Below are 15,433 nucleotides of genomic sequence, written 5' to 3' on the forward strand. Positions count from 1 at the left end.
ACATTGCCTGAAAGTCCATGGTTTGAATAAATTGGAAGGATATGCCACTTAGCAACTCAGAAGATCTCTGAAATTTACACCAATAGAAGCAGGTTATATGGAAGCTTCAGCACCTGATGTCCAGAGCATTCAACATCCACATGTTATTAACATTTGAAGTTAACGTGAAATTGATTCAACATAACACCGAGAAAGCTGTAATGTTTTATATAGAAAATGTCAGGTACCTGATAAATGTTCCTCACCTAGTGGAACTGAAAGATTGCTGGTCAGAAAAAGATTGCCCTTGGATCCGACTGGTTTCCAAAGCCTAAGGAGATTGTTTTTGTGTCTGAGGGCCTGCCACTCTGACTCCAGTGTTCCGAAACAAAGTTGGAGACTCATGAAATAAAAGACACTAAAACCTCAAATTTGAAATTGTGAAAAGTTTAGGCCAAAGAGAGAAAATAAAAACAGCTGTTGGGAATGAAAAATGGCTGTAAGAATTTAGTTACAAGTACTTCACAAAAACATTTCGTCACATGTAGGTAACACAGCAGTACAATAGAAAGCCAGCTCCTGCCCCGACCAAGCAAGCCCTCTCACCGTCTAACAAAAATAATTTAGATGCGTTTCTTTGCATGGAATTGTCATATATGTTTACACTTTGGTACAAAACATAGAAAAAAACCATTGGCACATTACATAGCAATAAGTTGTCTTCTTCTTCCCCATGTACCGATTTCTGCACACTCTGTGGTCCAGTCTTCACTTGGAAAAAAATGTAGCTACTGATTCTCTCAAGTTCAGTTTCTATACATCTTAAAAATGCATCATGGAGTACAGATAAAATAAAAGTAAGGTATTTTGTCTACTTGGTTTGTGATATTCATAACCACAGAGGAGGGATGGCTGATCACAAGAGGGAAGATCTCGTCTGACCGTATGCAGAGCACAGAGCCTTGTGAAAAGTTGTATAAAAATATGCCCTTGTGCTTTAGGGGCTTCTGTGTACAGGTAATGGCGTAAAATAGAATTTACTGCCTCTCCATGCCTGTGTCCTGATATACTTAACACTCCTCACTGTCCCTTATTACATCATTAAAGCAATTGGCATGACCTCAAGTATAAATTAAAGATATCCGAACCTTGAAACTTCCCCATTTCCTCCCCAAATACAGACAGACAGGTAATGCCCAGCAAACTAGGGGTGAAGATCCAGGACGTTTAGATTATTTTAATAAAAATCTTTGAACAGCAAATATATATAAATTTTTCTTCTCTTAAATTTTTTTTTAAAAAACTTATCCACGAGCATTCAGATTTAATGGCTTTATAGATACTCTGACTTGTGGCTGTGTCGATGAGCCTGAAGTAAGGGGCTCTCAAGGACTCCCCTAACTGGGATCCCACTCCTTCCCTATCAGTTGGCTTCCAAGAGGTGGGTTCCACAGAGGAAAGGGGGCACCAGGGGTGGCTGATGCCCATCGAAGGGACAGCCGGCAGGCCCAGACTGTGTTCTCACTTGGATATCATACTACCCACCATGGAGCCATGGGAGCCGTGGTGTTAACTAGTTTATTGACAATCTCATTCTGCCCATTTCAAGTAGCTTCTTTCTCACGTTTGTTCAGAGAAGATGTTTAGGAAATCTTCATCCTTTTGCCATCGAGGAAAGTAGTCGAGCTAAGCATCAGTGGTTAGGTTTCTGGTGACAGTTGAGCTGAGCCCTGGCTAAGCTACCTGGTCTCCATCAGGACCATGGACACACAGACAACAGGTCTTTGCTCCTTGTGTCCTGCTTGTACCTTCAGTAAATCTGTCAGCTCCGTGTGTTTTACAAGGGCACGCAGGCTAACAGCTTGGCAGAAGAAGCTGCCAAGCGGCTTGTTTTGTCACTAAGTGATTCAAAAGAAATATTTTTATTGATGGAACATAACTTTCTGAAAATGAAATTTGGGGGCGTGCATGATTCAGGTCGGACATTAAACACTAGCTCCTCAGTGTCCGCCTGTCATTCCCATTGTAAAGGAAACCCTCTTGCTCGTTCTACTCTGAGAGTCACAGTGTCCTCTGTAGATCAGAGTGTCCCCTTCTGTGGCTTGACTTTAGCTGTCAGATGGAAGTCTCAGACTTTTGCACTTGAGGTCATCCAGTGTCTTCCAGTGTTTATAGTTATCGGCCAGGTGCTGCATCAGGGCAGGCAGGTGAGCAAAGGCTGCAAGGGTGACATTAAAGCAAGCAGAAGAGACCACTGAATTCACAAGTATTTATTAGGCTTGGTCTTTGGGATCAGAAGTCGAGAAGATAGTAACCTGCTCGCCATGCAACTATGAGGACCCGAGTTCAATCCCCAGACCAGATGCAAAAGCTGGCCATGGTGGTGTGCACTTGCAATCCCAGCTCGAGGGGAGCAGAGATTGGTGGGTCCCTGGGGCTCACTAGGCAGCCTAACCTGATTGGAAAGCTCCAGGCCAGTGAGAAATGCTGTATTTAAAAAAAAAAAAAGCCGGGTAGTGGTGGTGCGTGCCTTTAATCCCAGCACTTGGGAGGCAGAGGAAGGCAGATTTCTGAGTTCGAGGCCAGCCTGGTCTATGGAGTGAGTTCCAGGACAGCCAGGGCTACACAGAGAAACCCTGTCTCGAAAAAAAAAAAAAAAAAAAAAGCAGCTGGAGGGTGACTCTGACATCTGTGTGCGTGTGTATCCTCACAAAAACAACCAGAGGACAAACATCCCCCAAATCAGGGCTTGGGCTGCAGGTGTACGTAGGCATGAGGACAAGTCTGTAAACACGAGTTTAGTGTCTAGTAGTTTGTCTGTCTGTAGTCTGTCTGTCTGTCTGTCTGTCTGTCTTTCCTTCATTTTTCTTTCTCATTTATTCATTCATTCCATTAATTAATTAATTAATTAATTCATTGTAGTGTCAGGAGTTGAACCCAGGGCCTTGTGCTCCAGGCAAGCAGTCCAGCACTCTGAGCTATGATCTATGTCCCTAGCCCAAATGTATTAGGTGCTGAAATTACTTAACTCTCTTGAGCCTGCAATTCACAGAGAACGAGGTACATTTTGCTTAGTTGGATTTCTTCTAGTGCGAGAGTGACATGACTGTACACTTTGGAAATGTGGCCTCTGAAAGGTGAAGCTGTATTCATCCTGGTGACACTATTAGACTGTACTAGATGCTGGGATGCACCTGCCTTACCTGCCCACAGAGGGCTTGTGGCTTATGTATGTATGTGGGAAAACTGCTAATTAAGGTTGAAGAAGTCCACCATGACCGGATAGTCTCTGGGCTCAGTGCAATATGGGAGACTCTCTTTCACTAGCGGGTCTTCTCCTTCTCTGACCTTGTCTGGGGAATTCAAACCCCCTACCTGAGGAATGCCACATAGCCTTAGTTAGATTACAGGATCAATTTCCTTTCTCCTGACAAAACCTGTTCAGCTAGCACCTGAGATTTCTGAAATGCTTCCCCATGCTAATGAGGCATTCCAGATACCCCAAGTCCCCATCCAATGACCTTTGTCCATCCTGGATGTTCCTACCCTTAATCCCTCAAAACTTTATAAGCTATCAGTCACCCTAGGTAAAGTTGATCTGCCTGTTGACAGCTGGTCCTGGCGTGGTCTTTCACCTTACCAAATGCACAGGGCTTCTGAAGTACCCGCTTGCCATCCCTGCTCCCACAGCCCTCATGGATTGTATCAGCTGATGTTCCAATCCAGGAGAGCAAGGAGACATACATATGTACTTTAGTATTTTGTTTACCTTTTGGCCCAGATTGTGCCACTAAAGGCGATCTTCATTAAGCATAACAAACTATCTTTTGTGGGTGGTGAAATAGCAACTGACTTACCGTCCCAAGCATCAAACATGTCCGTTATGAAGTAGTCGATGAAGGAGATCTGGGACTTGGGGATGCTGCAGGTATTGCGGTCGAATACTGGCATCACCACAGGCAGCCCCTGCCTCTTCTCTTCATCAGTCTGTGAGGAAAAAAAAAACCCACCAGTGCACAGGGCTGTTGGCACATGAGTATCCCTCGCAGTGACTGCATGTTTCTCAGAAGAAGCCCAGAGCGCAGAAAGGTTGAGCAGTTTCCTGAGGTGACCCACAGTGACCATGTTCAGACTTCTCTCTCAGATCTCTCTCTCTCCCCCCACCTTTCCCAGCTCCTCTCTTGAATCCAGGACCTAAGGGGTGCTAGGACAGTGTTTTCTAAAGAGCTGCATCATCACTAGCCACAGTTTCTCATTCTGTGCTATTCCACAGCTCCCCATGAAGCACTGGCCTAGTGGAACTTAGTCCCTGTTCCTGTGATCTGCTTTTACTTTTGTAACGTCAGATCTACACTCCTACAGCCTACTGCCATTAATTAACATTTGCAGCAAAGGTCAAACTGCTGATAGCCTATGAAATGGAGGCAATAGACCACACAAGCCAAGAGCAGTCACCTGCCGCTGTATCCCTGGCTGGATGTTTTTGTTTGTTTCTCTGTTGTTGTTGTTTGTAACTATTTTTACTTAAAAATGACATATATGCAGCTGTGAGGATGACTTTTTTTTTTTAATCTTAACCTCTTTGACTATTCTTCATGGCAGAATGTTGTGTGCAGAATACCTTCGTGTGCAGCCATAGTCAGAGTGCCTCTGGGACGAGCACCAGAGCAGTTGAGCTGTGAGTTGAATGCGCTGCTTTTCCTTAGGGAGTGTTAACACGTTGCTGTCAAGGTGCATGGACCTCTGAGTATCCCACATGTTACAGGGTGTCTGGACTCTTGAAGCTGAATGGTGAGATACACTGTGGTGGTTTGAATATGCTTGGCCCAGGGAGTGGCATTATTTGGAGGTGTGGCCTTGTTGGAGGAAGCATGTCGTTATGGGTGTGGGTTTACGACCCTCCTCCTAGCTGCCTGGAAGCCAGTCTACTCCTAACAGCCTTCAGATAAAGATGTAGAATCTCAGTTCCTCCTGCACCATGTCTGCCTGGATGCTGCCACTTCTTGATAATGGACTGAACCTTTGAACCTTCTGGCTCAGCTCACCCATTGATCAAGTAGCCTTAAAATATCCACTGATGTTCTCTGAGAGATTTGGTCCATACCTCATCCTTGTTACTCCACCTGCTCCTCCACGCCCACCCCGCCTCCCCATCCCTGATGCGGACAAGCTCGATTGCTTGGCTTACTCTTCTGAAGTTCAGAGGTTCCTTCCTAGCCAGTCCTGCTTTACAGCATCAGCTGTTCTTCAGCCCGCCTCAGTTACATTCCAGCCAGGTAGCAGATCACCCACTATGCATTACTTAGTTGCTTGCTATCTGTCTTCTGGGATACATATAGACACCAGTCTTTAAAGTTTTTCTTTAAAGATATCTGGCCATTTACTGTCTTTTGCAGTTTTCTCTTTTTATCCTGTTTTTACATTTTTAAATCCTTCAAAAATAGAACTCTAATATCACCCTTAAAGCCCCTCTCCCTTTTGTCTAGGAAAAAAAGAATCTGAATTCCCATAGAATCTAACACAGATATATCCTTAGGGTACTTTTTTGCTAGTTTTTGGTATGTGTAAGTATGTATATGTGAACACATGCATGTATGTATACGAGTGTTGTGTGTGGCCTGTGTGCACATGTGGGTTTGGGTGCACGTGTGCAAAGAGTGGAGGATGTCAGGTGTCCTGCCCTATTCCTTTGAGACAAGGTCTCCCGGAACCTAGAGTGGGGCTGGAGCCTATTGAGCCCCAAGAGCCCCATCTCTGACCCTGCACAGTGCTGAGGTCAAAGGTGCTCACATGGCCACGCCCTGATGCTTAAGGATTCGAACTTAAGACCTCATGTTTGTATAGAAAGTGTCCTTACCCACTGAGCCATTTCTCTAGATACCCACCCCTTTGAATCAAGTGTGTGCTCACCTGTGTCTATAACTGTGAGTAAACTGAGTGACCCATAAGTCGGATGTGTCTCCTATAATGCACCAGGAAGACAGAAATATTGTAGTGAATACATGTTTTCCTGGTTCTTAGGAAAATCCAGGGTCCAGCAACTACAGAATTCCTGCTAGCCCAGGAGGGTTTTGGTCAGTGACTGGCACATTGGTCGGTCTCTTGACAGAACCACAAGTCTCCAGTGAGGGCTGAGGGTAGCCTTCCAGAGAAGAGAAGTTCCGTAGCTGTGGAACCCACAGAGTTCTGTGGCCTAGGGCCTGTTCCTAGAAGGGAAGGGACACTTCCCACATGGTAACACACCTGAGCAAAATACTCCTCAGAGATCCTTCCAGCCCATTCAATGCACAGGTCCAAGGGCCGGCATGGGTTGGCCACGTCGGCACACTTGATCATCATGCGTTTGATGAGGATTTGGTTTTCAGGAAAGTTCTTCCCAGTAGGGTTGCATTCACAGTCGCTACCCTCACTCTGGAAAAGACAATCAGATCAGGGCTGGTGAAACCCACTGAGACTAACTCACCAGGCACACAGGTTTGTCTGGGACTTAGCAATGGGAACTGTTTGGTTCCTACATCCATATATAACATGCTAGCATAGTCTTTAAAAACCATCAATATTGTATAGAATTCAAAAGACAAAAGGTCCCCATCATCAGTCATCCACTGGCTTACCATAACAGCCATAAGCAGCGTTTGTTCTGAGCACTTTAGGAGATCACCTTAAGAAGAACTGTCTCCTACTCTCTCTCTCTCTCTCCCCCCATCCCCCGACTCCTCAGAAATGTATGAAAACACACCTTTCAGTTATTTTAATCCATCAAAAGTTGAGAAATTGTGACTTCTCAATTACTTCTTCATTTATTTTTACTTGTTTCCACTCACTGCCTACCCATCCCACTTCTTATGGCATGTATACATCCACGTGTGTTTCCTGGCTGGTTCTCACTGAGAGATAATTAGTATGAAGTGTGAAGCATGTATATTTGGGCCAAAATGCAAGAGAGTGTGTGTTCAGAAGTCTCTGAAGACATGATCATACAGTAGCATATACCTACTGGGGGATTGCCAGTGGCCAGGGTCATGGAACCTAGTCTATGACTAGGTGGGTATGTATGCATTCACTGGCCAATTTCAGAGCCTGGAAAACTATTATCTCCAGAGGCACTATTGGTTTATATGAAAGCAGTTAATTAGCTCTCCAGAGCTTCACCAAGCTGAAAGACAGCATGACGCATACTGGGATTTTGTTTTTGAGGCTGGTCCTCTTTATTAGACCCATGAAGGGAAGACTGTTCTAGAAGCTACTTTCCCAATACCCTAAGAAGATATTGTTTACTGCAGATGATATGGCAGGCAGTACATCTTAAATAGAATCGGAGGTCTGGAGATGACCTTCTCAATTCCAAATTCAGTCATTCTGTATACTTTTCTGCTCAAAATTTCAAGATACTTGTTCCCCATGGACCCTCTGTCGGAAGGAAAGTCCTGGCACTGTGTGACAGACTCCATGGGAGATGAGGTTTAGCACAGATGAGGTGGGCTCTCTTCCTTGCCCTAGGTTGGTCATGTGATAGGTTCTACAGACAGTGTCCTTATTGATCATCAAGTTACCTTTCAAACATTTATTCTACCTTTAATAGAACTGGAAGCTTAGGCTTTTGAGGAGCTATGGACCACTCTTATGGTTTCTGAGGACAGTTAATTTCATGTTAGTAAAGAATGAACATTATGTGTCATTTCTAAAGCCCAGATTTGTGAGGTGCATAAAGCAGGTTCATGGCAAATTTCTCTCTTTTCATGATTTTTTTTAAAAAAGAAAAACATTTTATACATTTTGATCATAGTTTTTTGTTTGTTTTCTTCAGGTCCTCCACACTTTCCTACAGATTTTTCCTGTTAGTTTGTCTCTTTTTATTTTTTATTTTTGAGAGAGGGGGGAGAATATGATAAATTTATTAAAAAAAGTTTGCATTTTTGTTTCCTAGTCACAAAGTTAGCTTTTATTGTCAACTTGACATAGCCTAGAGTCTTCCAAGAAGGGAATCTTAGTTGAGGGATTGCCCAGGTCAGGTCAGCCTCTAGGCCCATCTCTGAGGGATTGTCTTAATGGTTAATTGTTGTGAGAAGATCATCCAATTGTGGGTGGCACCATCCCCAGACAAGTGGTTCTGATCTATAAGAAAATTGGCTAAGCATGAACTGGTGAATGTGTCAGTGAGCTTCCTTCCTCCTTCCATGGTGTCTGCCATACTTCCTTGGCTGGGAGTGAGTTCTCTGGTCAGAACTAATGCTACATGAAGTAGCAGCATTTCCACCTTCAGGCTCCTGGTCTTGAGTTCTTGCCTTAACTCCCTCCAGGAAAGACTGAGATCAAATAAACCTTTTCTTCCCCAACTTGCTTTTCATGAGGATATTTTATCGAAGCCACAGAAAGGAATTAATATACTTGTTCACTGTGATGGTACTAGTAAGAGTATGGTTCTGTAAAGTATTTCCTAGCTTTGAGATCCTATGAGCCCGTGGAACAGAATTGAATGAGGGTGGAACTTCCTGCCCTACCACTGTTCACTCTGCTCACCTGTGGGCTCCTCCGTTTAGCACTGTGTCTCAGGGCCTAGCTGAGGAATTGCAGTGGACAGCTGTCAGTCTCTTCTCATCCCCAAGCTCTTTCCCCAGCTCCAAGCTGATAATCACCTCACATTAGAGAGGGAAAAAATGCCAGAGCAGGCTCTCAGAGAAGCACGCTCCAGTATCTCATTACACAAGCTCGCTTACCTCGGCTCTCACAGAAGCACACTGCACTATCTCATTACATAGGAGCGCTTACCTCAGCCGCCAGTGGCTTGTTGATGCTGTTCACAAATTTGTTCACATGTTCAAAGTGTTTTGTCATCTCCGTGGCCAAAACCATGTCGATAATAGCCTGGCGCAGTGTTCGATAGTGGTTCCTAAATAACAAGAAGACAAAGTTCCCTGCTCACGTCATGTCCTAAGTCAGAAGTGTCCTGCTGCTGTGTCTGCCCACAGCCTGGAACAGAGCTGGGTCAGAGTCAAGTGACTGCTGATCCCAGAATCCATCTGCTCACTCCCACCCCAGCAGCCAATGCTGATGCCATCCCACATTCTCCAGTGACAGCTGACTCTTCTGCACAGCAATGTTAAAAGAAACGCACGCCATGTGATGGGCAGTTGTTTCGAACGCTAGTTCCCATGCCTTCCTTTGAAAACACTAGGATGAGGAAGTAGACGGAAGGGGTAGGTCAAAGTGGCAGTCTAGTGAGGTTTGACTATGCTCCACGCAGACTGGTTCTTACTGTAGAGAATTGCCACAGTCTCTTCCGATGGCGTTGAGGAAGATTTTCCTTTTACATAATCAACCCTCTAGCCTGCAATAGCAGTGGTTGGAACAGTCTACTAACTTTGAGAGGCTGAATGAGGAGCTAAGCAAACTGGCTCCTGGAAAGAATTCTTCTTCTACAGGTCCTTGATACTGAGACAACTTAAGTCTGAATTAGAACAACCACTCTCCATAACAGTATAGATTTTTCTAGAGCCTAAACGGGTAAGTTCATGTAGACAATGTCATGAGGCCCAAGTGACCACCAGGCCTTTGCCCAGGACTCTGCTCGGAAGCTTGCTGATGCGGTACAGGAAATAGCCATCGCCTGACCACACAGCTGCTAGCAGGTAAGAATTGTTCCACCACATCAAGATGGTGTCTGCAAATGTGAGTGCGGCTCTCTCTGTGAGAGGGAAACCCGCCTCACTCCCAGCATCCTCACTGGAACCTCCTCATGAGGACAGATTCTTAGTGGCCCAAGCTTGGCTAGAAATGCAGAACTATACACTGTCTTTGAGCCAGGGGGGGGGGGGGGGCGGGGGCCGGCAAATGGGATGCCCTCTTGGGAAGATAAAGATATCTGACAGACTTGTAAAGAGGCCATCAACATTTAGGCGATGCTTTGCAGTGCCTAAACAAACATTTATTTTCATGGACTTACTGAAGGCTAAATGAGATTTTTAAAGCATGAAAGGCAGTCTGAAAAGTAAAACTAAATTCAGATGGACAAAGCTGATTTATAGTCGGATGCAGTGTGGAGAGCCACTGTTTCTTTCCCATCTATTCAGAGAAAACAGAGAAGACTCAGTTTCTTTTTTAGCTTCACAGACCTAAGCCTGGGAGCCCTATCATGACAAACCTGTCAATATTCTTGAAAATGTTGCACTTGGTGTCCTTGACGGTGAGCTGGAAGGCCAGGGCTGTGTGGTGACTCTCCAAGACCGCAGTGTCATTGTAGAGCACAGCGAGCTCACTGCCTGCGTTGCACAGGAAGGAGTTGGTTCTTCCGGGGTGATCCACGTCATGGACTGTGGCAGCAATCAGAGCAGCCACCTCATCCAGCTGGTCCAGGCTTCCCTGGGGTAAGAGGAGAAATATTGGGCATTACCCACAAGATTTGGAGAGCAGCATCCATCTCTGTCTCTTGGAAAGAGAAGTGCGTGGGGCTAGAAACTTTGGAATGTCCTTTCAGTTTCCTCCTAGCCTTAGCAGAAAGGTGGCCTTGGGCACACAGTGCCACTGTCCTGTGCTGTGTGTTCTCTTGAGAACATGGAAAGCTACAACACCTGAACCGTCTAGAGCCCATTTGCTGGTTCTTTGAAAAAGAAGCAGGTCTTTTGAACTGCTGCTATGACACTCTGCCATGATGAGTAGAAAGTATTCCTTACTCATCAGCTTCTGCAGGTGTCCTGGAGGGCGAGTTGTAAACAGAACAGCTAGCTCAGGATGGATTGGGGCAATAACTGGAGCGTGTCAGCAAAGGAGGATCAAGGTGGAAAAGTTTTATCAAGAAAACGCAGGGGCTGGGCTAACAGGCAACAGAGGCTTAGAGAAACTCACCAGAGCGTCACTATGCTAATACTGAGCTCAAATGACAGCAAGTATTCTTCTTAGCTTGTAAGAAAGCTGGCAGATGGGGCGTTATGTAAGACACTGTATTATAAATTCATTCCGTGTCAGATGCCTGAAGGTGCCAGGTACTGTGCATAATGCCAGAGCTGAAGTTGTGGTACTAACAGGTGAGATTAGGTAAGGGGAGTCCCAACGTTCCGAGAGTGTAACTGCAGGGCTGGGCAGAGCAGGGCAGCACTGACCACTGACCATCATGTGTTGATGGGAGTACTCTGCATCTGTGGAATGCAGACCAAGCCCGTCACACACAGCTCCTGAACACTTGCCTTATGGCTAATGCGATGGAGGGCCTCCTCACCGTTATTTAGTAGCCATGTACCGTTAATGACTACCAAATGGGCCAACAAAGGTCTACAGAATGGCCAATGACGGCTTTCCTAAGAAAGTGCTTTTTATTGCTGAAGTATAGTGAATAAGCAACAGGAGGTTAGGTAACCTCCTGTAGTAAAGGAGAAGCATCCAGGCAGGTAGTTCAGAGGAAGTCACCGAGAGAGCCGAGTGATCCAAGGGCATGAACCGTGAAGGAAGAGGGTGCTAGGCCTCAGGGAAGACTGGAAGGCTAGATACAGTTTAGGGTGCTTCTGGCTTGCTCTCATTGGAGGGAAAACTGGCTAAGGAAGGCAGCCTGAAGCTCAGCCCTGTTCTGCTGGAGTCCTCCCATGCCCTGGGACAGTCCCTGTCAGTGCTGACTTAGAGTCATAGTGAGACTTTCTTGAATGTTGCCTCTCTCCAGGAAGGGAGTCACTTCCATCTTGAATTTTAACATTACAGAGCTGGTAGGAATCTTGGCTTGGCCCAAACAGCATACAAAGTTTCCTGAGAGCAGCCTGGATGTTCTGGGAGTTCTTGGTGAGAGGAAGTCTAGAGTGGCCAGAAAAATGAAAGCACGTTTGGCTCCTTTTCATTGCAATCAGGAGAGGCCACCATAACCTTTGGATGTAGCCTGGTACCTCCAAGCTCAGAATCTGGAATTGTTCCAACTTGTCCCCTACTATAAGTGATTTTACCTGATCAATGAGAATGCAGGGGTCCCTTCCTGTAGTCTCAGGTGGGGCAGCTGTAGACCCAGTCCTGACGGAAGTCCCAGGCTAAGCCCCTTGTCAGACTAGTTGATGGGACAGATACTAGGTGGTTAGAAAATACAAATTGTACTTGCCTAGAGCTGCCTCTCCTCCAGTCCTACGGGAATTTAACCTCAACAATGGCCTTGGAACTTCTGCTGAGGTACCAATAATATGCTTTGTCCTGCAGTTTAGTGAGCACTACCCATGCATTGTCTGATAAGAAACAGCTGGGAGATGAGGCAAGCTCACAGAAGAAAAGCATGGTTCTAGGGGGGTTAGTGTAGGGAGGAAGTAAATAACTGTAAAAGACATGTGAGAAACAGCAGTCCAAACTCCTCAACTAAAAAGAGCCTCAATGAAGTACTGCCACAACTCCTTCTCAAGCTGTTTTGCAAAATAGAGACTGAAGAAACATTCCCCAGTTCTTTTTATGAAGCACCATTACTCTGAATACCTAAACCACACAGATTCAACAAAAAAGAAAATTATAGACCAATATCCCTTATGATCATAGATGCAAAAAAATCTCCATAAAATAATTGCAAATCAAATCCAAGACTCACTAAAAAGATTATCCACCATAATCAAGTTAACTTCATCCCAGGGATGCAGGAATGGTTCAGCATATGGAAGTGAACAAACATAATCCATGACAGAAATAGACTAAAGGACAGAAACCACATGGTCATCTCATTAGGTTCAGAAAAATCCTTTGATAGAATCCAACATCTCTCACGATAAAAGTCCTGGAGAGATTCACAATATGAAGGATATATCTCAATAAATAAAGGCAACTTACAACAAGCCCACAGCCATCATCATTACAAATGGATAGAAATTCAAAGCATTTCCACAAAAATCAGAAGCAAGTCATAAATATCCACTCTACACCTGTTCAATACAGTGCCTGAAGTCTTATAACTGAAGATAAGCTGTGAGACAACTGAAGGGGACCAAGAGGACACCAACAGAAAAGGAAGCCACTAGAGGATCCTTTTTGGCAGGTGATATGGTTGTAATGAATAGAAGACCCTGAAAGTTGCCAGGCAGATTCTACAGATAATAAAAACACTGGTCAAAGAAGCTGGGTATAAAATTAACACACAAGTCAGAAGCCTTCCTGTACACAAATGCCAAACACACTGAGATAAGAAATGTGGGAAACAAAAACTTTCAAAAAAATTGTGAGATAACTCTTACCAAGCCTGTGAAAGACTTGTGTAAAAGTGTTAAGTCATTGAGGAAAGAAACTGGAGATACCAGAAGATGGGAAGGTCTTCCATGCTCGTGGATTGGTATAATTAATGTGTAAACAGCTATCCTACCAAAAGCAACTGACAAGGTCAGTGCAATCCTCATTAAAATCCCAACATAATTCTTCATAGAATTGAAATTATAATCTTAAGCTTCAAGTGGAAACACAAAAATCCCAGGTCAGTAACACAATCCTAAATAACAGAAGAACTTCTGGCAACCTCACCATTTCTGGTTTGAAGCTGTGTTACAGAGTTATAGTAACATGGTAACATGGTATGGACATAAACTCAGACATGTTGATCAGTAGGATCAAATTGAAGACTCAGACATAAGCTCACATATCTATGAACACCTGACATACACACTTGAGAGAAGATACTATCTTCAACATGTGATGCTGGTCAAGCTGGACGACTGCATGCAGAAAGACCTGCACCTCACCCTCCGCATAGAACTCAACTCCGAATGGACCAAGGACCCACAAAGTAAGACCTGGTCCCTCAAGTCTGATAAAGTAGGAAACAGCTTGAAGTCATTAGTACAGGAAAGGACTTTCTGATAGCATAGGCATTAAGACCAAGAATTCATATATAGAACCTCATGAAGCTCCTGTATAACAAAGGACACTGCCATTTGAGGAGACAGTGTACATTATGGAAAGGAAACTGTATTAATTATACATCTGAAAGCATTTAGAATACGCAATGAACTAAACAAACTTGAACATGAGAAAATAACCCATTTTAAAATGTAGCACAGAGCTTCTGCGCTACAGGGTTTTTATTACTGTGATAAAGCACTGACCAAAGGAAACTGGGAGAGGAAAGCATTCACTCTATAACTCTAAAGTCACTTTCCATCACAAGAGATGTCGGGGCGGGAACTTAAGGCAGGAACTCAAGCAAAGGCCTTGGGGGAACACTGCTTACTGGCTTTCTCACCAAGGCTTGCTCAGCCTGTTTTCCTATATAACCTATGACCACCTATCCAGGAGTGGTGCTGCCCCTCCATGGGATGGGCCTACCTCCATTTAATCAAGAAAATGTGCTACCGACCTCATACAGGCAATCTAATGGAGTCATGTTCTCAATTAAGATTTCCTCTTCCCAGATATGTCTAAGTTTGTGTCAGGTTGACAAAACCCAACCAGGACAGAGCTAACTAGAATCCTCAAAACATGAATCACAGATAATTCAGAAACACTTTTAAAAAATATTCAACATCCTTAGCCATTAGGGAAATGTAAAGTAAAACTACTTTGATATTTCATCTTACCCCAGTTAGAATGGCCAAGATGAAAACAAATGACAGCTCATGCTGGGGAGGGTGGGGGAAAAGGGGAACGATTATTGCTGTTAGAAGTCTAAACTTTCACAGCCACTATGGAAATCAGCATAGAGGTTCCTCAAAAGGCTGAAAATAGATCTACCAAAAAAGATCCAACTATATCATTCTTGGGCATATACCCAAAAGATTCTACTTCTTACTATGGCGATATACACTCATCCAAGTTCATCACTGCTCTATTCATAACACCAAGGAACTGGAAATAGCCTAAAGGTCTACCAGATGACAAGTGGATAATCAAAATGTGGTACATTTACATAATAGAATATTATTCAGATGTTAAGAAAAATGGAATTTGCAGGCAAATAGATGAAACTAGAAACATCATATCCAGAAAGAAAAGCACAGCCTATTTCCTCTTACATATGGGAGCTAGCTTTTATGCTTTATATATGTGTGTTTCATTTAAGGGTTAGGAGAAAAGTAATCAATATCACCCAACTAGAAACGCTGTGAACTTCAGTAGTGACCCTTCCTGACAAGATACGTGCACCGGTACAATAGTGGCACATGCTGTGGGAATAACCAACCACTTTTTTTATTGCTCTGTCCATGTGATGGGATGCACATATGACACTGTTAATGAGGCTGAGAACCTGGGTCTAGATAGGTCATATGCTTTGAGAGGAAGCCTAGTACTATTATTCTACAAAAGGAACATAGCAATAAAATAATTCCTGAGGACATATTGCTATACCCGTAGATCAGTGCACATTCAACCTCCTTCCGCGAAGTTGTTCTTGCAGTAGACGGGAGTTAACGCAGAGGTCCACAGCTGCACAATGTACAGAGAGTGGCAGACTTTGTAGCACTCAGCCCTTAATGAGATTTCTGTATCACACACACACACACACACACACACACACACACAC

The 15,433-nt window shown here is 44.2% G+C and overlaps 1 protein-coding gene across 3 annotated transcripts in view; it reads right to left on the reverse strand.

Annotated features, from left to right (window-relative positions):
• Positions 1–405: 405 nt before the first annotated feature.
• Pde8b (phosphodiesterase 8B) overlaps positions 406–15,433 on the reverse strand; it is a 104,199-nt gene continuing 89,171 nt past the window's right edge. The window contains exons 17-21 of one of the 3 annotated variants that reach the window (XM_028760207.1): positions 10,121–10,338; positions 8,749–8,869; positions 6,223–6,390; positions 3,837–3,966; positions 406–2,197 (exon numbers count right to left, since the gene is read on the reverse strand). In XM_028760207.1, coding sequence (XP_028616040.1) covers positions 2,088–2,197; positions 3,837–3,966; positions 6,223–6,390; positions 8,749–8,869; positions 10,121–10,338 — 747 coding nt within the window. In that variant the 3' untranslated portion in view covers positions 406–2,087. The remainder of the gene's footprint in view (positions 2,198–3,836; positions 3,967–6,222; positions 6,391–8,748; positions 8,870–10,120; positions 10,339–15,433) is intronic. The other 2 variants (XM_028760206.1, XM_028760208.1) reach the window with 2 other exon arrangements.

The sequence above is a fragment of the Grammomys surdaster genome, unplaced genomic scaffold, assembly GCF_004785775.1.
Source record: "Grammomys surdaster isolate TR1022 unplaced genomic scaffold, NIH_TR_1.0 126391, whole genome shotgun sequence".
NCBI classification, from domain to species: Eukaryota; Metazoa; Chordata; class Mammalia; order Rodentia; family Muridae; genus Grammomys; species Grammomys surdaster.